This window comes from Sorex araneus, chromosome 5 (assembly GCF_027595985.1).
Source record: "Sorex araneus isolate mSorAra2 chromosome 5, mSorAra2.pri, whole genome shotgun sequence".
NCBI classification, from domain to species: Eukaryota; Metazoa; Chordata; class Mammalia; order Eulipotyphla; family Soricidae; genus Sorex; species Sorex araneus.
The window spans coordinates 42,094,895-42,120,782 of NC_073306.1; the positions used below are offsets into that span (position 1 = coordinate 42,094,895).

Consider the following 25,888-nt stretch of genomic DNA (forward strand, 5'->3'; position numbering starts at 1 on the left):
TCAAAGAGAAGCTCAATTCCTAGTTTTTTGTTTTATTTCATTTTGTTTTTTAGGAATGTCCATGTTGTTTTCCAGAAAGACTGGACCAGTTGACATTCCTACCAGCAGTGAGTGAAAGTCCCTTTCTCCCCACATCCACACCAACACTGGCCATTCTTGTTCTTTTTGTGGAGGTGGCATGCCCAGCTGTGCCCAGGGCTTTCTCTTGACTCTGTGCTCAAGAGTCACTTCTGGTAGGGCACAGGGGTTCATATGGGCATATCGGGTGCTGGGTATCAAACCCAGTTGGCTATGTGCAAGACAAATGCTCTACCCACTGTACTATCATTCCAGACCTCAGTTCACACCAATTTTGATATATGTCAGTCTCTGGTGTCTGTTGAGGTGTTGTCTCATTGTTGTTTTGATTGCATTTCCTTGATGATGAGACACAACCACAACTTTCTAAGGGACATTGCAGGTGTTAGGAATAGCTATTGGTTTCCTCTTCATACCTGCATAAAAGCACCTGTTTTCCTGAGTTTGTTGGTATGTACTCTTTCTTCCACTGGGATCCATGATGAATCTTCCCTGAACACTTTGTTAAATGGAGGCGGTTAGATGGGCCCTGTCTCTGTACTCCACTGTGAACTCCTGGATGGCATAGTCTCTCGTATTCTCAGCCACACGTTTTAACCCCCTGCCACACTCCCCACCTGCACACATGCAGTCTATAACTGCATTCCTCTCCATAATTACTGAGGTAAGGAGGTGGCTTGAATTTCTGGGGTTTCTCAGTAGAATCTGATCCTAATTTGAGTGGGGAACATTTTATTTTCACTAATTTACTGATAGTTAGAATTCTATCAGCCATGAATGTAGTCAACACAGCACTACCTGTGAATTTGTCACCGATGAGAAATTTTCCTGGAATGTTACAGTTGCTGCCACTCTCTAGAAATAGCACTTATGCTTTGAACTCCAGTATTTATCATGCCCACTGTGGATTATGTTAATAATACATTAATAAAGGAGTGCCAGTATTACTCTGTGACAAAATATTTTGAAAACTATATGTCACCATAATTGGTTTGTAACCGATTATAATTCATTTGTAACCCTATGTCTTTTGTTTTATGCCATAAAAGGCATCATTTGAGAAAGCTTACCAACAGGGGGTCACGGCACAGCCAAGATAAAAAGCTGGTCAGGGAAACAGATCAGTGAATATCCTTAAATAAATGACCAGGAGGAGAGGTAAGATTTCTATGTGTATTATCCCAGATGGGCTGGAGCAATAGCCCAGTGGGTAGGGTGTTCACCTTGCACACGGCCGACCAGGGTTCGATTCCTCCACCCCTCTTGGAGAGCCTGGCAAGCTACCGAGAGTATCTTGCCCACATGACAGAGCCTGGCAAGCTACCCGTGGTGTATTCGATATGCCAAAAACAGTAACAAGTCTCACAATGGAGAAGTTACTGGTGCCCGCTTGAGCAAATCAATGAGCAACAGGATGACAGTGACAGTGACAGTGATTATCCTAGATAGACTTTTTCCCTGGCTTTCATTATAAACTCCAAAATGGCTAAGAGGCAAACCAGTGGGTCTCAACTTGGAGTGAGAGATTTTTTTCCCTTTCAAGGACATTCGGCAAATGTCTGAAGATTTTTTTTTATCAACTAGAGGTGCTAGTTGGCTATTTCTTGGGGAGAAGCCTGGGATATAGCTCAACATCTTGTGTACATAGGACAGCCCCTCAAAGAAGAATGACCTTGCCCCATATGTAAAGAGGCTGAGCTTGAGAAAGTCTGAACATACGCTTCTGCAGTGATGAAAATTTCTATGTAAGCTTCTAAGAATGGGAATCGATGCACAACTTCATTAGCAGCACCTCTCATCCAACACCGAATGCGCACCTGCTGTCTCAAGTGGCCCAGAGCTTGACTGTAGGATTGCAGAGAGAAGTGTGAGCCTGGAGGGGCTCTGAGACCTGCAGTTCAGGAGGGGGGATTGAGCAGAGATGCAGCCATCTGCAAATCTCTGCAGGGCCCCTGTTTTCCAGGCAACATGATAGGACCTGTGCCCTGGTGTGGATGGAGGGGAACATTATCCCCACTGCATGGGACCCACAGTGCAGGGAGCACAGCATAGCATCCCTGTGATGACACGGCTTGAGCTGTGTGTATGTGTGTGGGGGGGTGCAGGCTGAGGACACGTGTCCACTGTGAATGTTTGGGTGCAGGTGTGAGGACGGGGCTCTGTAGTGTTGGGGTCCATAGCGCCTTCTGGGAGTGGTGAAGCGTGATTTGCCATCAAAAAGAGGAATAAGCAGAGGGTGAAGAGATGGGGGTAAATAATGCTTCAGCCAGAAGGAACAGCAAGGTGGAAGGTTCAGTGAGCAGAAGGGCTGAAGGGTTATTTCAGGGACAGAGTGGGAAGGGAAGAGCCAATAGAGAGTGTTGTGAGATAGATTTAGGATTTGGGGCTTTCCCAAAAAGAGACACTGAAGGAGTTTAAACAAGAGCTGCTGAAAAGTTTTTAAGGTACAGAATGGGAGGGGCTAGAATTTATGAATGGTTCTTATAAGGGGAGTAGGGAAGAAATACAGAGAGAGAGACAGACAGACAGACAGACACAGAGAGATAGACCGACAGACACACAGAAGAGGGGGGGGGGTTGCTGAGGACATATGTGGGGAGTTCACAGAGAGATTGCCCAGAAACCCTGGAGGAGGTGCGGTGTGCATTGAATCTGGAGCAGGGATAAAGGTTAACCAGGCAGAGAAGTAACTGAAAAGCATTCCAGAAAAGGAAGTGAGAACTGACATTGCCAGCAAGGGCCAGGGTGTTTGTAGATGACACAGTCAGCTTCTGGGTATGTACTGGAAAAGTTTTTTAAATTTTATAGTTTTATTGAATCACCATGAGATACAGTTACAAAGCTTTCATGATTGAGTTTTAGTCATACAATGATCAAACACCCATCTTTCCACCAGTGTGCATTTTCCACCACCAATGTTCCTGGTTTCCCTTCCCGTCAACCCCAACCCATCCCACCCGCTGCCTCTTTGGCAGATACCTTCCTTCTTACTATCTTTCTACTTTTGGGCATGATGGTTTGCAATTTAGATACCAAGAGGTCATCACGTTTGGTCCTTAGTCTACTTTCAGCACACATCTCCTGTCCTGAGCAATCCCTCCAACCATCATGGACTTGGTGGTCACTTCCCCATCCCAAATGTCTTTCCTCCCAGCACATGAGGCAGGCTTCCAAACTGCGGAGCTATCCTCCTGTGTGCCAGAAATTTTGTGTGTAAGGGAAAGGAACTGAGAGAAGGCTTGGCGCCAGTCTCTATGCTGACACCTCTGCCCCTGTCCTAGAGAGTGATGGCAAAGACTAAACACACCGAGCCCTGCTTCTCCCACCTATTGAACCGGGTGTGTGTACCAGTAGGTATGCAGAGGGTCTCACCAGATTCCCAGTCTGGACTCATGGATGGGTGGGAGATCTTGATGGGCAAGCTGATTTGCCTGAACTCCTACTCTCCTCCAGGTGGCCGCGGAGGGGCACTTCACTCATGGCTGGCTCTGACACATGGCTGTCAGCAGCCAGCATGCTCCGATTCCAGCCCACAGCCCTAATTGCCTTCTGGCCATCTATAGCTGGATGTCCCACTGGCATCTCCAACTAGATTTGTCCAAAATTGACCTTATCAGTCAATAAATATTTGCAGAATTAAATTGAATCTTCCTGTCAACCTCCTCAAAAGAGTTATCTCTTCAAAATTATCATTATTTGTAGAGAACATGAGTGCAGACCTAAAACACCCAAGGGAATCAACTGAGAAATCTTTCGAATTAATAAGAGTTCAGGAACCCAGTTGGTTGCAAAATGAATATATAAAAATCAATAGGTTTTCTCTATATCAGTAATAACAAGCAGAAAAATATAATGGGTAAAATATTATTCACTAGAGCAACAAAAAATGTTTGGGAATCACTTTAACAAGGTATGACTGGGACTGAAATAAAGATGAGTAGCAATCTTTACTGAAAGATTAGCTGGTATTTATTGATCACTTACAGTATATCAGGTACTGTACTGAGCATTGAACCAGTAAGCAGATAACATCACATTAATCTGTATGACCATTCTACAAGTGAGGTTAATTTAAAGATGTCAAAGCTAAGCTTGCAGGGCTTATCTATAGCAATCACAATGTGTTAAGTGGCAGAATTGAAATTTGAGTCTTAGGCATTTTTGTCTCCCAAATCCAAGCTTCTAAACTTTTTACAAAGCCAATCCAGGATAAATCGTAGATGAACAAAGTTGTAGATAGAGTCTGAATATTATAAAATAAGTAATTCATTTCCCCATCTGTTTATTAAAAATATATACCCAGTATCCACTCTTGGCAAGTCCTAAACCAAGTGACTATTCTGGCAGAGGTTCCAAGGAACAGGGAGGATTTTGACTTTCATGTCAATGAAACGGGAAGCCTGAGGGAGGTCTTTTGGGAATGTCAATTAAAGAAGATATTTTCAGGCAAAAGACTAACTACCCATATGAAATTGAACATTTTGATTTATGTGAAAAATCTAAACAAATCAAAAAGCATAGAGCTAAGTAGTGGACATCATTTCTGACCAATAGAACAAAAGATGAATGTCCTGGTCCTAGCGTTGGTACCAACTGAGATAAAAATAGTACAACCTTACATAAGACTTAAGTATAGGGACTGGAGTGATAGCACAGAGGGTGGACGTTTGCCTTGGATGCAGATGATCTGGGTTCGATTCCGAGCATGGTCCCCTGAGCATCGCCAGGGATAATTCCTGAGTTCAGAGCCAGGAGTGACCCCTGTGCATCACCAGGTGTGACCCAAAAAGCAAAAAAAAAAGGACTTAAGTATATAAACCACAAGTAACTCAGGCTGTTGAATCTAATACAAATAATAGAAACCACTACATGGCATGCATATAATGCACAGGTGAGAGAAATGTGTAAGTCAGTAAGAAAAATAAATGCCCTGATGAAAAATGAACAACTTCATCAGATAGTTCTGTAAAGGGGAAATAAAAATTACTAGGGATTTTCAAAAACTGTTGAATCAGTCATAAAGAATGACTAAATAAAACAGATAAAATGTTTTTCATGCACCAAATAGGCGAAAACGTCTCAAGAAGAGAATGCACAGTGCTGATGAATGCATGTTGAGATTGAGACTCCTGGGTGTGACTGTTAAGAACATTATTTTTATACATTTTCTAGGAAGTATTTGGGCAATCCAGAGACAAAGCCTTAGTCATGGTCAGACCCTTTCTAGCCAGGAACCTGCATATTTAGAAGTTTGTCCTAAAGAAGACATCTCCAACCCATGTATGAACAACAAACTGGATAGAATTTTCCAAGACTGTTCTAAAGCCTCAAAGAGCCTATTTGATAACTGCATTAATGAGAGAGGTTGAAGACAGGAATAGAGAGATGGTTTGCAAGAGGTACCAAGAAGGAAATGTAAGCACCCTCAAATGAATGTTGGTAGCTGCATTCTAAAACAAGAGAAGCAAACAGAATTGTCTTCTGTTTGTTACTTCTTTTGGCTAGTCAGCTAGTCTAGAGAGTAGAACAGGGAATCTTTCTTGGGAGGAATTCAGTGTTTGATTGCCATAAAAGGGCAGGTAGCCTTCTTGGGATGGGTTCTCACTCTACTAGTGTTTAGATCTACAGTGCTCATCTGAGCTCTATAACTTTCTCAGCTCACTCACATGCATTCGATTTCAGGGAGACTTCCACGCAAGTCAATCTTCTAGCCCTTTGCAACTGTCTCCAACAGTACTTGCCACAGAGGTCAGCCAGCTAACAGAGAAAATTCTCCCCTAGAAATCAGAGCTGGATGCAGTGACCGCAACAGTGTTCATTCTGGGACTCTGGCCATGGGAAAGCATTTTCCACTGTACTGACCAGCATTCTGTCACTGGCCCTGACTTGGAGTCCAGGTCTTATTTATAACAGGGAAAAAAATCCAGAAACAATTTAAATGTTTGACAATAGGAGAATGCTTCAGTAAATTTTAGTGTAACCACATACCGGAATGCTGTGCATCCATTTAAAATGCTGTTTATGAGCAGATTCAATATCTTGGGAAAAAGCTCCTGTTATAATGTTTACTGAATTGTTGCAAAAGAAAACCAAGAAATGACCTGAATGGCTGTCAACTGGGGAGTGGTTGAATAAATTGAGGAATATCCATGCTGTGGAATATCATATATTTATATAAAAATAAGTTAGATATGTATCTACTGACCTGGAAGGGATCCCTGATGGATTGTTAAGTGAGAAAGCAAGTTGCAGAGAAATGAGCTAAACTTCGATTTTTATTTTTAAAGGCAAGTAATAAAAAATTTCTGGAACGTGTCTGTTTTAGTGAAAGTAAGGAAGGTTGGAGGGGCACCAAGGCCTGCCTGTTAACTTTGGTAACTTTGAACTGGGTGGAAGGAGAATGCCCAAAGACCAATTTTTCTTTCTACTTGCCTTGGTGCTGCATAGAAGCATATTTATATGCATTATAAGGGCACATTGCCTTTTGTAACTTAAGACTGAAGAATAATTTACTGAAAAAAGCACAGACGAATTGTATATGTATAGATATGTGTATGTGTGCTTTATAGATTTAACTTAGTATGAAATATGCATGGAAAATGTAGAAAATAATGAAAATGTTAAAAGTAGTTGCCTCTGGAAAGAACATGAAATGATAATGTTTTCTCTTTTCTTAATTCTAATATTTCACAATTTTTCTACAAGGAGAAACAAGTATAACATACTGTTTAAAACATAATAGTTTCCACTTTATTTCATAGCCAATCTTGCCTTTAATGATTACAGCCTGGCCTCTCTTCCTTACCACTCGCCCCTTGCCTTGGCTGAAGCTCTGTAAACATTCAGCAGATATGAATTCTAGGCACTGAGGTGCGGCAGGAATCTGGATGAAGCGTCCTCTCTAAGAGTCTTCCTCTCAGAGGGCTTGTTTAGACACCAAACCCAATGACCTCATCCTGGACCCTCATCTTACTTCTCTATACCAATGCTCCATGTACCTTCTGCATGGAACTGCCCTGCAGTTCTTTTCCCACCCTCCTGCCTGCCCCCTGCCCATCATCCTTCTGTTCCCACATAATGGAAAGTGCCCCCAGGAGCTCTGTTCTGAGTCCCTTCACTGTTTTGTCTACAAAATACCATTAAGGTGGATAACCATTCGTGTCCAGATTCTGAGTCAAAATTTCAAGACTGGGCCAGAATTATACCACAGCAGGTAGGGCACTTGCCTTGCATGCAACTGGGCCAAGGTCCGATCTCTGTCATCCCATATGGTCCCCTGAGACCTGACAGGACAGATCCATGAGTGTAGAGCCAGGAGTAAATCCTGAGTACTATTGGGCGTGGCCCCCAAACAAACAAATTCTCCAAATGAACAGAAACTTTAGGCCAGCAGATAGTAGCTGAGCAGCAGTCTGGGATGCTGTGGAAGATGACGGGTGTTGGTCCAGGAAATTTGTATGAGGAGGAGGGCCCTATAGGGTTCTGTACAGCAGCATCGCTCTGTGTAACCCATAGGCTCAGTGCTTCATAGGGATGGGTTGCTCATATCTAGTCCATGATCTGGGTTCCATGGTCCATTATATAGTATAACCAGAAGAGTAAAGAAAATTATGCATGGAACAGCAATATAGAGACTATGGTATCACTATGGAGGTTTCAGAACATGGACCCTCATAGATCACCTGTGGATAGTAGTGTGGGGAAGCTCCAGGGAGTCATCTAGGAGAATCCTTTGAAAGTTATGGACTTGGAAGCTTTGCTTGATTGTTATTGTGGTTGAATATTTTTCTGACTTCTGGACCATTTATGTTTTTCTTTTGTGAATTAATTTTATCAGGACTCTGCTCAATTTTTCAATTATTGTGCTTATTGTTCTCATATTGGCTACTGATACTTCTTTCTCTATTGAGGCTTTAATATAGTAATAAGTATAAAAATTGGTTCATATTAATTGTTCATTAATAGGCAAAAATTAAGATAACAACTTTATTAACTTTTCATCTAATGTTTCGTATATGCCTTTTGATTTTTGTTTCCATTGCTGAGATATGTTTTATGCTTTTTGCATGAAAGTATAATTTTTGTAGTAACTCTTGTAGATTTTATCCTCTGTAAACCAAAGTCAGATCATTACTCTTGGCTGGGCTCAGGGGATCATATTGGATGCTGAGGATTGAGCCTGGGTTGACTGCATGCAAGGCAAAGGCCCTACTTATTACACTACCTCTCCATTTCTAGTTCTTTGGTGTATCATGTCCACCCCTCTGCAATACCATGTCATAGTCTGCCCTGACTCTGTTGGCCACCTTCACACTCTGTGTAAGTCCTTCGGTGATTTGACTGAGCACCTTGTAGGGTGCTAATGTCATATTTACTATCTTTTAAAAAGTGCATTGTCAGGGCTAGAGCAATAGCACAGTGGGTAGGGCTTTTGCCTTGCACAGGGCCACCCCAGGTTCTATTCCCAACATCCCATATGATCCCCTGAGCACCGCCAGGAGTTAATACCTGAGTGCATGAGCCAGGAGTAACCCCTGTGCATTGCCAGGTGTGACCCAAAAAGCAAAAAAATAAAAATAAAAAATAAAAATTGCATTGTCTCTGACTCTGTTCCTGGTGAAACTTAGGAATCATTTCATGAAATTTAAAACAGGTCATTAGGCTTTTGATCAGAATTGGCTTTAACTTGTAAATTAACTTTTCAATAACTTTTCAAAAGGTTAATATCATAAATTAACCTTTCAGTGGTTAGTCTTTCCACTCAAAATTACATTATGTCTTGTCTCTCTAATTATTCAAATTTTTATCCCTCTCTAAAAGTTATTTTCACAAGTGCCTACACAAGTCTTATAAGTGTTCTTCTATAATATGAATTTTAAATTATCATAAATAGGACCTTTAAAATATTTTTATCTAAAGGACATGTGGAAATGTTATTTTTTTGTGCACATGTGTGTGTTTAGGTCCATATGTGTATAATTGTTTTTTAGCATCCCTGGGTAGACAAGAGATGATTTTGTATATTTACTGGTATTTTGCATTTGGCTATCTTCCTGAAATTTCTTATTCATCTAATAGCTTTATAATTGATTCTCGTGGGTTTTCAGGGTAGATTAATATAGCCTCTGAAAGCCATATTTTCATTTGTTCTTTTTCTCATTTTTTTTTCTTGTGTCGCATGGTTTGACTCTTCCAATAAAGTATGAAATCCCAGGGGTGAGAGAAGCTTCTCTATCTTGTTCCTGATCTTAATCACGTGTTTCATCACAAGTACATGTAGGTTATTATTTTAAAATGGATGCTTTACCATAGGAAATATTCTTTTTCCTGGTCCCAAATGCTTATTTTAATCAGGGTTACATGTCTAATTTGGTTAAATGCCCGTTTAGCATTTGTTCAAAGACCTTGACTTTTTTCTCTTTTAATGGAATACTTTGTGTTAAGAGATTCTTCAATATTAAAGTCATTTTAGAGATTAACTGCCCTTTCAGATAGTCCCTAATGTGGGCTTTATGAAAAATAAGTGGTGAGTCCATTCTTGAGTGTCAGAGTTGAAAAGGTAGATCTGAAGTTCTCTGCTTATTCTTGACTCCTATCCAGGGGTAACTGCTACATGGGGCCATCCTTATTTTATCTTGGTCTTAGTTCTTCATCTGTAAAATGGAGATGGTGATTCTAGTACCCACCTTATCAGGCTGCTCTAAGATTCAATGTAAAAGAAATGTAATGTAAAGTTCTTAAAAGAGCATCTTATCAGATATTGCATCCAAGCACTACATTAAATTACAAGAACTTGCCATGTGCCTCAGACTGAACTCAGGTGGGGACAGATTAAAAGATAGGAAAACTCACATGTGGTCTGTCTTTTGGAGGAGTTTAAAGCCTGGTAAGAAGATAAAATTTTATGAAATAATCACATCAGAGCCTGGAAATATGCTACTATGATCAGCTCTACCAAAGAGAGATTATGGAGTCACAAGAACAGAATGGGGGTTCCGCCTAGTCAAGGAGACACTTGATTGAAGTTTTAGAAATAATTGTGCCAAAGAGGGAAGGAACAGTGTTCAAGGGTATTCTAGGCAGAGAGATAACTTATGCCAAGGGGTATTTCAGGAGCTGTGCTCTGAGAGCCCATGGCCAATATAGACAACCTAGAGGAATTGCATTTGCTTGAAGCTGGTGGACATGATGCTAAAGAGCTCACTGAGGGCCAGACCATGCAGTAAAAACTCTTAGTTCATCTGGTGATTTCTTTTTATTGAAGAGCAATGAGGAGCCACTGAAGTTGGGAATAGGTATGGGGGAAGCAGAGTTAACCTAAGCTCATTTCTGTTTTGAAAACCTGTTCCCAGCTACAGTACTGGCAAGGATCAGCATCCATGTGGTTGGTCAGTTAACCAGTTGCTATGATAGCCCAGAGATTGGTGTTGGCTGGGGAAATTGGAGAAAGGGTGCGAGAGTGCGAGACTGACCTTGGGGTTGTGAAGGAGGTTTCAGGATAGGACCGGTGTGTATGTGAGGGCCAGGAGTGGCACATCACGGGCTTGGGCATTCCCAAAGAAGATGGCAGGTCTGGAACTCAGAGAGGCTCTGGCCTGCACTGTGTAACTGAGAGTCATCAGAGTGCAAATGGGGGGTCCTCTAGATTAAGGAGAAGGGGAGACGGGGCTCCAAACTGAGTGAACAGAAGAGCCCAAGAATGAGTGGTGGGAGAGAGTCCTGGCCCCCTGTGAGGTGTGCCTGAGCAGTAGCGGCCTTGTATCACCAGTTTCTGATTAGACAGGCTCTACTGAAGTGCTATGATCAGAACCTGCATTCCAGCATGGTCCTCCGCACCCACAGGGCAGCCTGACACTTGAGAGGAGTGTGTTCAGAAGGAGGGTTTGCAAGCAACAGAACCTGAGTTAGCTGAGAGAGACTCTGTTTGATGGAGATAGAAAAATACCAGCTGGACCCACCAGTGATCCTGAGACACCCATTGGGGTGGATGGATCAGATCAGGAGGCAGAGCTGACAAAGCTTGAGAGTGAGTGGGAAGTACAGCAACAAAGACAGAAACCAGAGACAGATTGTGTTTTCTAGAAAGTTGGCTGTGAAGGGGATGAGAGACAAAGCTGGAGGGGAGATGAGGAATGGAGGGAAATTGTTTTCTTAATGACAGATCCCTGAGACACATTGGAAATGGGGAGATTTCCAGTGGAGAAGACACGTTTGGACATCCATAGCATATGGAAGGGAGAAACGTGCACTTGAGGAGGGTGGGGAGGGGAAGAATCCGGGATCTGAAGGGCACAAGGAATGGTGGGAGGAGCTGGGACCTCCGTGGGAGGGAGGAAGAGGGCCTGGGGTAGGTCTGAGCGGGGCCGGAATTGAGAAGAATGGGATCTCCACTGGAGGGAGGAGTGTAGAGGCAGCTAGGTGGTGGGAAGGGGTGAAGCCTTTAGTTTGGCATCTGATCTCACAGGACAGGGCCTGCACGCTGCCTGGCGAAGTGCTTTTGAGTCTGAACACTCCAGTCTTCATTTTCTTTCTCACGGCATGTTTCTGAGACTGGACTATTAGCTACACATTGATATGTAGTAAGCACGTCCCAGCAAGTTCCCCTACTGGGTCTTCACCCTCTTTGCCTCCCTCTGTTGGCGCATCAGGCTGACCTGCAGGAAGCACTTGGAAAAGTGGGTCAGTGGTTCTCCAGCACATTGCTCCTGTCTCTCTGGACGTTTCTAGGTGTTCTGTGGCTGCACTGAACTGTTCCCTTTCTCTCTCCCAGGCCAGAACTGCACGTTCCAACTGCAAGGTCCCAATGGAACGGTGGAGAGCCCCGGGTTTCCATATGGCTACCCCAATTATGCCAATTGCACGTGGACCATCACTGCAGAGGCCCAGCACAGGATCCAGCTCGTGTTCCAGTCCTTTGCCCTGGAGGAGGACTTCGATGTCCTATCTGTGTTTGACGGCCCACCTCAACCAGAGAACCTGCGAACCAGGTACCCTGCACCTGTCTGCCCTTCAGGGCAAGCATCTGGACGCTGAGGGGTGGGGCAAGGTTGACTCAGGTGCAAGTTCAAGGTCACCCACAGCAAACACTGGTTTTTGTGAGCTCTGCCTTCAACTCCTCTTGTTACTTTAGTCTTTCCAAATGCTTTCTCCTACTCAGAAATACCCAGTAGAGAGGATGGTTGTATAGGCACTCTGGAAGACTAGATAGGAAACATAAAAGGGTGGAGAGAAATTGAGGTCTTTCCTTTGCATACCTGTGTGTATGTGATTCTATCAATGTATATTCCTGGTGTACACAGAGGTAGATATTTCTTCCCTTGGACCAACAGGTATGAGTTGAAGACTAAAATAACTTTATCTTGTATGCTGTTCTTGAAAACCATCACCACAGTCATCTTCCCATTAGCCATAATCTTGGTGTATGAAGTTTCAGTTATTGAGACTGATCACAATTGGAAACTCTTGGGTAATAACAAGACTTTGAGAGCGAGTGACCACCTTCATGTATGTATGCTCATCTACTCTAAGTTGTGATAATTTATAAATTAATGAGCTATGGCATTAATGAAAATAACAAGTAATAAAATTATTATTTGTTATTAATTATAAATTACTTGTTATTTTCATTAATATCTTACCATATTAATTTGAAGATTTTCAAACTTTATGATAGGAAGTGTGTACAAGAAGAAACCTAGTATGTACAAGATTGATATTGAGGTTTCAACATGGGGGGTTATCTTGAAATGTACTTAGAGGGGGCTATTGAATTTTGTTGGCATTTGTCCTATGTTTATGTGCCCTTGACTGTGAATCTAGATGGGGACATTTCAATTCATGAAACTCTATCCCAGTTGATATAAGATAAATTCAGGGAGGAGGAATATATGTTTTCCTGTAACCTAAACTATCTCCCAAGGGAGAGAGTTCACCTCCAAAAGGAAGGGAGGGACAGAAATGTCTCCCTCTGAAGAAAGGGCCGTGTGCTGTGTGCCATGGAAAGGCTTGCTGGCTCCTCTCCAGGAAGTCTAAGGGCTAATTGCTGCCTTCTAACCCCAGGATCCCTAGGTGCTTATCAGCAGTGCTCTCTGGAGTGGTTTCTGAGCAATTGCTTAATGGCAAGGCTTTATTTAAGATTCCTCTGAGCCATTGGCTTGCAAGCTCCTAGAGCAGGGCCACAGACTGCATTTAGCACCCACTTCTGGCTACCTTCTTGTCCTTCAGGCAGAGCACCTCTGGGCGGTGCCCAAAAATACATACATAAGCATATAATTAAGAGACATCAGGCTGAAGTTGCAAACCTGGGAGATTGGGACTGGATAGTGCTGAAACCCACAAGCTTGGATAAAGCCTGAGAGCCTTCGCTAGAGTTCAAAGGATGCCAAGTGTGTAGACTATTGGTCAATGATGAATGAAGGCTGAGAGATGGAAGCCAGGTCAGATCAGTGCAGCTTTGGTGGGGTGTGGACAGTCGGAGGCTAACTTCCTGGTTTTGTCTTCTAGACTCCTTCCAATTTCCTTGCTCTTGAATAGGGTCTACCCCTGTGTGATCTTCCTGTCTTCTGACAGATGGGTTTTCTAGTTTTATGAGGGAAGTGGAGAAAGAGCCTCCAGAGTGAAACTTCTGTGACTTTGAAGGTTTCTCTGATCTTGAGAGTTGGCCATGACACAGACTGCTTCGACAGACTGGTGGATGGGCTTCTGTTTGTTTGCTAGTTCATCCCACCTTGAGGTCCTTATCTCTGCCATCTTCCTGATCTGCTCATTTTCATTTATTTCACTTTTTCTTTTCTTTTTTATTTTGGCTTTTTGGGTCACAACCAACAATGCTCAGGGTTTACTACTATCTCTGCACAATAAGAATCACTCATTGTGTTGCTCGGGGAATCATATGGGATACCTAGGATCAAACCCACATTAGCCTCGTGCAAGGCAAACACCCTACCCACTGCACTATCTCTTTGGCCTTTCCATTTATTTCAGAAGATGCCAAAGGCATGCAGACTCAGCCAGGGGAAGGGCTGGAAAGAGGCCTCTGGACTTTATGGGGCTCACCACTTTGGGGACATGAGGAGAATTGACTCTAGAGGGTGATTCAGATAGCACCAGAATATGAGCTCCTGGAGGTATCAAAGTGGTGCTTTGGGGGAGTTGAAGGAGAGATGGCAAGTGTGTTTGGGGGAGATCCTTGGGTCTTGGTGGATTTTTCCATATTCTTGTTTTCTTCTTGGTCTACCCAGCTTTTTTCATATTCACAAACTCATTTCTATATGAATGTTTACCTAGTAAATCATGCAGTTTATGGAGATGTCCAGGTGTCCGCCTAGAATTGTCAGTGATTTCCCCATGCAGCAGTTCTATCTCCCTGGTTTAAAATTTCTTCTTTCTTACATCTGCTCCTGCATGTTTGTGTTTTACTTCTTTTTACTCAATTAGGTTTTGTTTTGTTTTTTTTTTATTTTTTTTATATTTTTTAATTTTATCACCATGTGGAAAGTTACAGAGTTCTCAGGTTTATGTCTCAGTTATACCGTATTCAAACACCATCCCTTCACCAGTGCCCATAATGCACCACCAAAATCCCCGGTATACCCCCCGCCCCCCACCCCAACTCTATAACTGATGAATTTAACTTCATTTTCTCTTCACCTTGATTACGTTCAATATTTCAACACAAAACTCACTATTGTTGTGGGAGTTATACCCCCAAACAAGATAACCCTAATAAGGAAGCATTTGATAATTAGTTTTCCATTAAAAGATTGTATGTTTTCAGGTTTTAAAAAAGGACGCGCGGCTCGGATGTGTCCCAGTCCCAAATCCTGGAGCCATGTTAGTTGCTGTTCAGTGTCGCCAGGGCTCCATCTGGAGAAGGTGTGCTGGCGGGACCTCCTCCTTCCGGCTCCCCCGTGTTGCTGGCCCCAATTTGGGTCCGGAGCATTTTCCGGGCCGCGTTGCTCACCAGAATGCCTGCCGCTTCTCTGTTGATTGTGGAAGATGGCACCGAGGGTGGGTCGAGGGCGTGACTTTCGGCGGCCGGGACCACTTGGAGTTTTGGGCTGGCGCCGCCCCACTCCAGTGCCCCCCCGCGGCTCGGATGTGTCCCAGTCCCGAATCCTGGAGCCGTGTTAGTTGCTGTTCAGTGTCACCAGGGCTCCATCTGGAGAAGGTGTGCTGGTGGCACCTCCTCCTTCCAGCTCCCCGGTGTTGCTGGCCCCAATTCGGGTCCGGAGCATTTTCCGGGCCACGTTGCTCACCAGAATGCCTGCCGCTTCTCTGTTGATTCTTACTCAATTAGTTTTGCCCTAAAAAAGACTCAGTTCATTTTTTGTCCCCGCTTAAGTTTAGTCATTTTAAAGTTTCAACTCTGGGGCTATCTATTTTATTCTTTCCCTATTATCCAACCTATTGATTTCAGCTTTTAACTTTATTCATCCTTTTCTTCTCCTTACCTTAGGCTGATACAGCTTTTCTCCTGATTTTGCAAATTGAATTAGTTTCATTATTTCTTGTTTGGTAATAAACACACTAACAGGCATCTCCCCTAAGAATAACTTTGACCATATTCCATAAATTTTGATGGATAGTCATTATTTCAGAGTCTCTAATTGTAGTTTTGTTCCTTCCCTGACTCTAGGGTTTTTGTCCCTCAGATTTTCCAATAAGATTTTTGTGTACTTAAAATTATTTCCAAGTTGTATTGCAATAGAATCAGGTTATGATTTCTACTTTGTTTTACTATTTTCCTTCAGTACAAGACCAGTAAAAGTACAAAAGCAGCAGTACAGAAGTATAAGTACAGAAATACAAGATCAATTTTGGCAAATGTTTTATGAGTCTCTGAAAAGAAATATATTCTGTGGTTGAAGGTAGAAAAGGTTAACATTCTTAAATTTATTTTCAATCTTATTTTCTAACTAATATATATCAAGGACAGGCAATGTATTATTTTCATATTTTCACTATTGTTCTTTTCAATTTATCCATTTATGTCAAGGTTCTAATTATGTATTGTTTTTGTTTGGGGAGCCATACCTGGTGATGCTTCGGGGTTACTCCTGGCAGCACACTCAGGATTTACTCCTGTTGGTAAACAGGGGACCATCTGGGATGCTAACCTCTTCAGTATATATTTTAAAATATTAGGTCTCTAGAGTGAATTTTATTTCTTCAATAGACAGTTGTGGGAAACTAGAGTGATAGTACAGCTGGTGGGCCACTTGTCTTGCATGTGGCTGACCTGGATTTGATCCCCAGCACCACATTGGGTCCCCTACGCCTACTGGGAGTGATTCCTGAGTGCAGAGCCAGGAATAAGCCTTGAGCACCACCAGGTGTGGCCCTCAAAACCAAACCAAACCAAACCAAAATAATAGAAAAGTTGTTTTTATCCCCAAATGGATTTTTGCCTGAAATACTCTTTTAATACCATTTTTCTCCTCTTAGTTTGCCCTTATTGGATCCATTTCTGCCACTTCTGTTTGTAATATTCCTATGCTGTTACTGTAGGTATGGCTCTTGTACAACATCTAGTTGGATTTTTATTTTTAAACCATTCTCCAGAGGTTTGGGTTCCTTAACAGGGGATTACGGTCCACTCATGGTTCTGGTAGGTGTGGTTTCTCTCAGGGTACTACTGCCCCCTATATTGTTTAATGCCCATATCCCCAGGACGCAGTGTCCCCCACTCAGGGAGATACTGGCCTGGAATGAGTCTTCTTCCTGGCTGGGTCATGCTGGGACTCTGTTTCATAGAGATTCTTCGATGCTTGAGCATGCACTGCCCCCCTTTTCCAGTCTCCCAAACTGACATATAGATCTCCTCTTCTTACAGACCTGAGCTGATTTCCATGACAATTTAGGGGGGTTGGGTGGAAGCAGGGTGGGGGGGAGCTCAGTGTGCTGCCTCGCCTCTCCATCTGGAAATGGCAATTTCTTGGATATTATTTTTAGATTATTCATTACTAATGTACAGATATAGAATCAATTTTTATATACTGGTTTTGTGTTCTATGACCTTGCTGAATTTTTTCTTAATAGTTTTACTAGATTTTTTTTAAAAAGATTTGTGCATAAAGTAATTTTGGTTCTTTCTTTCCAGCTTAGATGCATTTAATTTCTTTTTTCTTTTTGCATAATCCTGGATAGAGCCTTAAGGATAGTTGTTTTTTTTGTTTTTGTTTTTGCTTGTTTGTTTGTTTTTCGGGCATGGGGGTTGGGCCACACCCAGCTGTGCTCAAGGCTTATTCCTGGCTTTGCACTCAGAGATCACTCCTGGGGCTCGAACCTGGGTTGTCTAAGCGCCAGATAACCATCTGACTGTACTCTTTCTGGCCCAGGACAGTTTGTGGCCCAAGACAGTAACTCACATAGCCTGCTTCATGAGCAGAGGGGAGAAGGCAAATGCAATAGAGAAGGGATCACTAAGAAAATGATGGCTGGAGGAACCAGTTGAGATGGCAGATGCATGCCAAAAGTAGATAATGGACCAAACATGATGACCTCTCAGTGTCTGTGTTGCAAGCCATAATGCCCAAAATTAGAGAGAGAGTATGGGGAATATTGTCTGCCATGGAAGCAGGGGGAGGGTGGGAAAGGTGGGGTATATTTGCGGTGGGGAATGTGCACTGGTGGAAGGATGGGTGTTTGATCATTGTGTGATTGTAACCTAAACATGAAAGCTTGTAACTGTCTCAGTGATTCTATAAAATTTAATATATATATATATATTTAACAAGAAAAAAGACAGTAACTCACAAGAGGTGAGAGTGGACATCATTGCCTGATCCTGACCTTGATGTGTTCAATATTTTACCATAAAGTCTGATGGTTGCAGGAGGCATTTATTAGAAAGTAGATGCCCTTAATCAGAAGATTTTGGTATAATCTGACTGTGTTGTGCAATGAGGACCAGGCCAAACAAGAGACAAAGGCATCCCAGACTACTGCAAGGAAGAGGTCAGGCATGAGTTATCCCATACTACAGGAGAGTACCCTGAGAATGAAGGTAGACTTGTAGGGACTACAGGTGGGGATAAAAAAAGGGAAGGTGGAAAATGACTAGTGTGTAGCTTGGAAGATGATCAGCCTGTGAGGGATACCAGTCATCAGTGAACAATTAGACATGTGTTCCTGAGTATGTACTTGTGTTTATAATAGTTCTTTCACCAAGAACAGGGGGGTCATTTCCTCTCACCTGTCAAGCTGTATGGCCCAGCAGATAGACTGACTGGTAGACTGACACCCCACCAGTTCATATACTTACTAATGCTGTGACCATGCATGTAGGATGATCTGATCTGCATGTGCACTGGAGGTGATCCTCACCCACCCTATGTGTTGCTTTATGGTATCTTCTGCTATGGCTCCCTGAGAACCTGCACGCTTGGTTTGCATCCTTCCTGCCCTGTAATTAATAGGAGCAAAGCACCCAGGCCATTTTGACAGTGTTAGTGCCTCTCTGGAGTGTGTCTTTGAAGAGATATTTGGCTTCCAGGGAGTCATTCCTAGAAGATGGCATTACTGGGTCCATGGGTTAATTGCTGGCAGTGGGGCAGAAGAACCAGGAAGCCTGTGCAAAGTACACCCTGCTTAAATTCCTCAGGGTTTTGTGTTTTTACTGTTTCAAACAGGACAGTTCTAAGTTTGCAATTCTATTTCTATGTATTTATTTATTTGTTTTATTGATTCTGGGGGGGGTGTCACCAAAGTGGTGCTCAGGGGCCAGTCTGGGGCTACTTTCAATGATATTCAGCCAGAATGTGGTATACTGTTCAGATCCTGCAGTACCAGGAACCAGGAGGGCACCCCCAGCGATGCTCAAGAATCTGTGTGGTCCTAGTAATTGAACCTGAGCCAGGTGAACACAAGGCTTTCACTCTAGCCCCTCTAATAAATCCTCAGACCTAACTCAGTACATTTTTGATGCTTAACTTTTCTCTTCCCTAACACTTTTTTTTCACTTTACTTGTGCATTCACCCCAACAAACGACTAAAGAGGCACCTCACCACCACCCTGAAATGCTCCTTTCTCTAGCGATGTTCTCACAACTTGTACTGCGAGTCACACATTCTCTTCAAAGATCTTAAGCTCCTTGAACTAGGAGTCAAACCTCCTATATTTTGCTGTGGCAGAGTGATGCAGTTGAAAATTATCCCTTGCAAGGGCTTGTCACGGGATTTGAGTCCTAGCTCCTCCCTGTCTAATTGACCTCGGTGAGTTGAATTTACTCCTCTTCCCAGTCTTTTCATCTAAAAATGGGCTTCTCAATGTATACATCATAGGTTGGTTGTTGATAATCAAATGAGATAATGTATGTAAACTGCTTTGAATCAGATTAAGATGTAAATAAAAAGAATACTATTGGGAAAAATAGAAACTATAATGAAATAAAAACACAAAAAAACTCCAGAACTTCTGGATCAAGATAACCCGGGAAGAGCCTATAAAAGACACCTTGAACAAAGGAAGGGCGCACATGTGCTGCCCAAGCCCAGGTGCTGCTTGTGCCCACGGCCAAGCACATGCGGCTCATGAGCACATGTCTTGCCCACATCTCCCCTCTTGAAATGTGTACTTTCATGCTTTCGTGTCTAATGCTAGGATGTGTGTAGGGGCTCTCTCTGTCCTTGGAGAAGCCTGTGTTCTCTCTCTCTCTCTCTCTCTCTCTCTCTCTCTCTCTCTCTCTCTCTCTCTCTCTCTCTCTCTCTCTCTCTCTCTCTCTCTCTCCTCCCTCCACACCTTAAAAAACCTCCAAATAAAATCTATTTATTTCACTGCTAAAAAAAAAAAAGACAAAAAGAAGCCCAATCAATACATCATGTGATGGAGTGGTGGGTGGAGATCAAAATGACATGATTTGGACCTCCAGAGACATTCATTGTTAGGGCCTGGAAGTATGCTTGTTTCTCACTAGTAGACACAGACCAGGACATCCATGGGCTGAGTCTCGGGAGGCCACTAAACACTGACCACACAGAGAGCCACCCCCACAACAAATGCCTGGAATGCGAGGATTGGGGAAACATAAGGTAGAGTGAGGGTGGAGATAAGACCTTGAGTACCTCACCTACCTGGGTTCTAATCCTATTTCTGTAGTAACTAGAACAAGTGAGACCACTCACCTGAGCCTCAGTTTCCTCTTCCGAAAAATTGAGGACATCTCAGTGATACTTGGTCCCATTGCCACCCCTGGTATGGTGAACGCAGAGGCGCTGCTAGGCACCAAGCTCCCAGCTCCCAGCACCCAGCTTGTTCTAAATGCAGATGCCATCCATCTTCCAAAGACTCCTTTTCTCCACCAGGAGCTCATAGCCATCTTCTCAAAAGCATCTTACATTTCATCTGGCGCTATTCACAAGCAGACACACCCCAGGGTGCCAGAAGGCAGCGTCTGGCTGCTTGAAATTAAATTTACAATAGAAGCTGATCAGATTCTTCTCATAATGGATCAGGCTGGGAAACAGGAGTAGGAGCTGGTCCTGAAGGCCGGGGAGCCTATAGGAGTTTAGAAATTAGCAGCCAAAGAACAAAGAGCCTCCCAGATACTGCAGTGTCAGCCCTGTCCGAATGAATTACTGAAACAATCTCCACATCTCTGCTTTTGCACAATTAGATGGCCTTCCCATGCTGGCAAGCATCCTATTGCAGCGCCGTTTAATGTGGAATGAAGTTTTCTAATGGAATGCGAACAAACACAATCTATGGAGAGGCTGCTAATAAACTGCCTCACTGTATGGAGAAGGGTTTCTGGGGGCGCTGGTGATGACTGCACCAGTTAAGCACAGCTAAGCATCCCTTCATTTAGACACTTGGGCTCAAGTTATGGTAAACACTACAACTCGTTCCCTCAATTACTGGCAATCCACATTCTGTCATCAGCCTAAGGTGTAATGCAGTTTCAGTCATTTGGAGCTGGTTGCAGATTTCACTCAACTGGCGTTAGACACCTGTTTGGAAGTTGTAAAAATATCACAAATTTGCCAGATTTACTGTCTTCTTTTGCATATGTATCAGTGCAGAGGCTCTGAAAAACCCTGCTGAGGATTCGTTGAAAAAGCATGCCACGGGGCTGGAGCGATAGTATAGTGGGTAGGGCGTTTCCCTTGCACGCGGCCCACCCGGGTTCGATTCCCAGCATCCCATAAGGTCACCGAAGCAGAGCCAGGAGTGATTCCTGAGTGCATGAGCCAGGAGTAACCTCTGCACATCGCTGGGCTGGGTGTGACCCCCCTTCCCCCAACAAAAAGAGAAAGAAAAAACATGCCTTGCAAAAGCTGAGGGCTTGCCCTTACCGAGCGTGCTCTTGAGGGCATGAGGTAGCTATAAGGTCTGGGGCAGGAGGGTGCCTCTTAGTTTAGAATTGAAACAGAGAGAGTTGCTGGAAAGATGAAAAAATGAAGACATTGTACACCTATTGGCAGTCAGTCCTTGTGGCAGACAAGCCTCTCATTCACTCATTCATCCATTCATTCATTTGTTCAACATTAATCGGATGCCCACTCGGAATGCCGAGTGTTGGGGAAATCACAGTGCACGAGGTCCTTGCAGTCTCTTTAGTGAGACAGATACATAAATAGGCTGAGGTAGTCCAGGATGCCACCCGTTGTGATGGGGGACCTGACCTCACCTTGGGGAGATCTCTGTAGAGGCTCCTTCATGGGCCTGGGTACTTGCCTTCTCTACCCCAAAGCTCAGTGATCACTCATGCATTCAGTTTTTTCTACTCTGCCACTTCCTAAGCACGGACTCCTCAGAGATAACCTATGACTTTTCTGCCCATCTCACCCTCCCTTGATACCTCTTGGATCAGCCTGTGTGCATTCTCTTTGGTGTTGCACATGTGTGCCATGATTTGATGTGTGTTTGTGTCCCCCACAAGCCCCCCACCTCACTGTGAAGACGTTCTTTCTGTTTTATTATCCACCAGCTCTCCATGGCTGTGACAGAGTAGGGGCATAGTAGACCTGTGTGCAGTGAATGATGGATGCTCTCTGAATGAAAGGCTCCCCAAGAGCGCATGGAGTCAGGGTGGGGAGCATGTTTGAAGCAAACAGAAGAGTAATGTGCACTTGGTCAGGCTGTGGAAGGACAGACCAGGCACAGAATGGCAGAGGTGCTTTGTGGGGGAGTATGTGGGAGTGTTGGAAGCATGAAGAGACCAATTGTAGGGGTCCCCATATGATGTGTTGGCAAGCTTGTCATATATCTGAAGGATAGAGAAGACCCAGGCAAGGCTCCCTATAGGCATTAAATATGTTGCCTATAGCATGTGCTACATTTCTATAAAATCTGGTCCTATATATGCACACCATTATTCACTGCTACACTCAGTAAAATAGCTAAGATATGGTATCAGCCAGGTGTCCAATGACAGATGAGTGGATTATGAAGATGTGATATATATGTATATAGTGGAATACTATGCAACTGCAATAACAATGGAATCACGTAATTTGATGCAACATAGTTAGAATTGGAAAATATCATATTGAGTAAAGTAAGACAGAAGAAGACAAAAAGAGGATGATCTCACTTATCTGTAGTGAGATAACTGGATGAGGAAATGTATTGTAGCAAAAGGAGATGTTTAGATCATCCTTGACCCCAGTGTTTAGCAAGGAGACATAGAAGGAAAGAAATCAAGGGGGGAAGAAGAGAACAAGAAGTAGCAGGTTAACAGCCACCAGGGCTCAATTATACCAGTGATATGAGCAAGGGGTATAGCTATAAACCCCAAACACAAATTCAACAGAATTGAAAACATGAGATTTAAGGGGTAATGACAGAAGCTTTGTAATGTGCCTTTCAAGTTGACAGGTGGGGGTCGGGCAGGGGTTGGGGTGGGAAGGGAATCTGGGAACACTGATGGAGGGATTGGTATTGAATTATTATATGCTTAAAACACAACCATCAGTAACTTTATAAATAATGACTCTTTAATAAATAAATAAGCAACAACAAAATCTCTGGTCCTAGCCTGGGGAGGGGGCCATGATTTCCTTCCCTGAGTTAAGGAGGTCAAGTGGCTGATGACAGAACCGGCCTGGACCTGTGAGGGCCAGAGCGTCGCCTTCCCCCGTCATGATGCCTTCTCCCTCTTGAGAAACATTTACGCGCATTACACTTCCTTAATAAAAAGTCCATTCCATTTTCTTTACAAAGCAGGTTTTTTTTCAAAGTTATTTTTAAAAAGTCAAGTGTGGCCACAGTATATTAAACCCGCGCCCTGGTCCCAGCCCTGCTCCCCAGAGGTAACCACTCTTCCCAGTTTGGTGTCTGTCCAATTTATTCTTAAATAAAGATTCATTAAACTGCCCATGAGGCTTATTGGGACATTCATCAGCCCTTTAGAAATTGTTCTGATGAATTAAGTGTAAACTAATTAGAAACATGGATTCAATTACCCTCGAAACACACAAGGGTTTAATAATTAATAGGAAGAGGGCTTGAGGCCAAAGGCATTATGGATTTTATCAAACCCCTAACATCTGAAAAGTAAATATGTTTGATCCACCCTAAATGCTGGAAAAATTTGCCATTCAGAGACAGACTATTGATGGGCGCTTCATACTGAGTCAGGAAAGTTATGTCTGAGTCATGAAGGGTCAGGGAAGTGGGCAGGGCTGGCACCAAGGAGTGTTGCTAGGTAGGGCTGCCTGGGCCGAGGCAGCCACCTACCTGCCTTTGCAGGTGATCGCATTGGCCTGGTCCCCATTTCCCCCCGGTATGCTTTGGCAGCAGGGTAGGAGTGCGGGTAGGGGGGTGTTTGCTAAGTCCCCAAGGCCATCCCTTGAGGGAGCCCCCTGGAGACAAGACACACTGCACAACTCTTTGGGGAGATGTTCTGTGACTCCCCTTAAATATGAGTTATGGTGACTTAAGACAGAGAGGTGGTCAGGGTTGGAATGAAAATGTATCAGCTGCTTGTGACTGAGACTTCACAGAAGAGTCACAATGTACCCAAAGTGAGGAGGAAATGATTGCTTCCACTTTCCTGATAGAGGCCTGCCCTGGGTCTCTGTTCAGATGGACAACCAGGTCACACTGGCCTGCACAGCCTTGGCGGGTCCACAGAGACTGGGGAAGGGGGGATGAGGAAAACTGGATCTTCCTGGCCAGGGGCTTGGCAAACTGACCCATGGGGCAGTCATGTGCTCTGTCCCCCAGTGCCAAAAGCGGGGCTTGGGCACACTGGGTATGAGGAAGGGTTGGCAGCAGGTGAGATACAAAGCCAGGTGGACAGCAGTGTCGGAGGCCTGAGCAATCTCTCCATTCACAGTAGGATAGTGTGGTTCAAGGTCAAAGTATTTGTGGCAAAACCTCACCGGCTTGTTCGCCAAGTCTTCTGTTTCATAGCAGCCAGAACAGAAGACCCCATGGTGCCATGTTTTTCAAGCTAAAAGGTCACACTGTCTGCATCACTCTCCATGAGGATGACACCACAGGGTCACCAGGTGGTGATCAAAGCTGCAACATTGCCCCACAGTGGAGTTGTCACCCCAGATTACCATCTTGCCAGTGGTGGCCCATGGGGCCGTGACGAAGATAATAAGAGAGTCTTCGTTTTTATCTTCAACTCCTAGTCTTTGAGCTTTTGGAGCCATATAAATTGCTATAGCAGGACCCCTGTTACCTGGGAAGCAGGTTTCAGGGTACATGTAGGTTTGGGCATGTCATTCTAACCTTTACTCAGACTCCTTGTGAGTGGAAATAGACACCCAGATCAACACTGCCAAATACTGAGCAGCTTAGCATTAAAGTAAATAGGAAAGAAAAATAATTATCTGCTTTTTTGTTTGCTTTTGGTTCTAGCCCATCAGTGCTCAGTGACGACTCTTGGTTTAGTGCTCAGGGGATGCTTCTGGTAGTGTTTGGGGTTTGGGGGCCAGGCAGTGTCAGGAGTGGAACCAGGTCTTCTGTTTACACAGCCAGAACTCAGAACATTAAGCCAGTCTAATTAAAGTTTGGGAGTTTTGTGGTGTTGTTTTGGCGGGGAGGGGGCGTAGAGTGAGAATCATATCTAGCTGTGCTCATAGCTTACTCCTAGATCTGCAGTTAGGGATCACTCCTAGTGGTGTTTGGGAGACCGTATGTACATATGCGGTGCTGGGGACCAGTTGAAGTCAGCTGCCTGCAAGGTAAGCACCTTACCCACTGTACTATCTCTATAACCTTTGTATTTCTTTTTTTTTTTAAGTGTTTAAGTGGCCGAGTGACCTCTTATAGTCTGGCCCACTGATGTGCCTAAAGCAGCACATATGTGTTTGGTTTTAACATACTTGCTTTTATTCTCTGATATACATTCTCTGTCCCTCTCAGAGAGCCCGGCAAGCTGCTGAGAGTATCCTGCCCGCACAGAAGAGTCTGGCAAGCTTCCCGTGGCATATTCAATATGCCAAATACAGTAACAATAACAAATCTAATTCTCCTGACCCTGAAAGAGCCTCCAATTGTTGGGAAAGATGAGTAAGGAGAGGCTGCTAAAATCTCAGGGCTGGGATAAATGGAGACATTACTGGTGCCCGCTTGGGCAAGTCAATGAACAATGGGATAACAGTGATACAGTGATGCAGTGAAGTTTTTTTTCATTATCAAATAATTTTATCTTTTTAATTTTATTTATTTATTTATTTTAAAAATTTTTATTGAGTCACTGTGAGATAGCTACAAGCTTTTATATTTGGGTTACAATCACACAATGATCAAGCACCCATCCTTCCACAAGTGCACATTTCCCACCACCAATATCCCTGGTATACACCCCCTTTCCAACCCTCCCTCTGCCTCCATGGCAAACAATATTCCCCA

General features: G+C 43.6%; 1 protein-coding gene across 1 annotated transcript in view; it reads left to right on the forward strand.

Moving 5' to 3' along the window:
- CSMD2 (CUB and Sushi multiple domains 2) overlaps positions 1–25,888 on the forward strand; it is a 608,999-nt gene that overhangs the window by 49,097 nt on the left and 534,014 nt on the right. Inside the window, exon 2 of the mRNA XM_055138092.1 lies at positions 11,849–12,065. Coding sequence (XP_054994067.1) covers positions 11,849–12,065 — 217 coding nt within the window. The remainder of the gene's footprint in view (positions 1–11,848; positions 12,066–25,888) is intronic.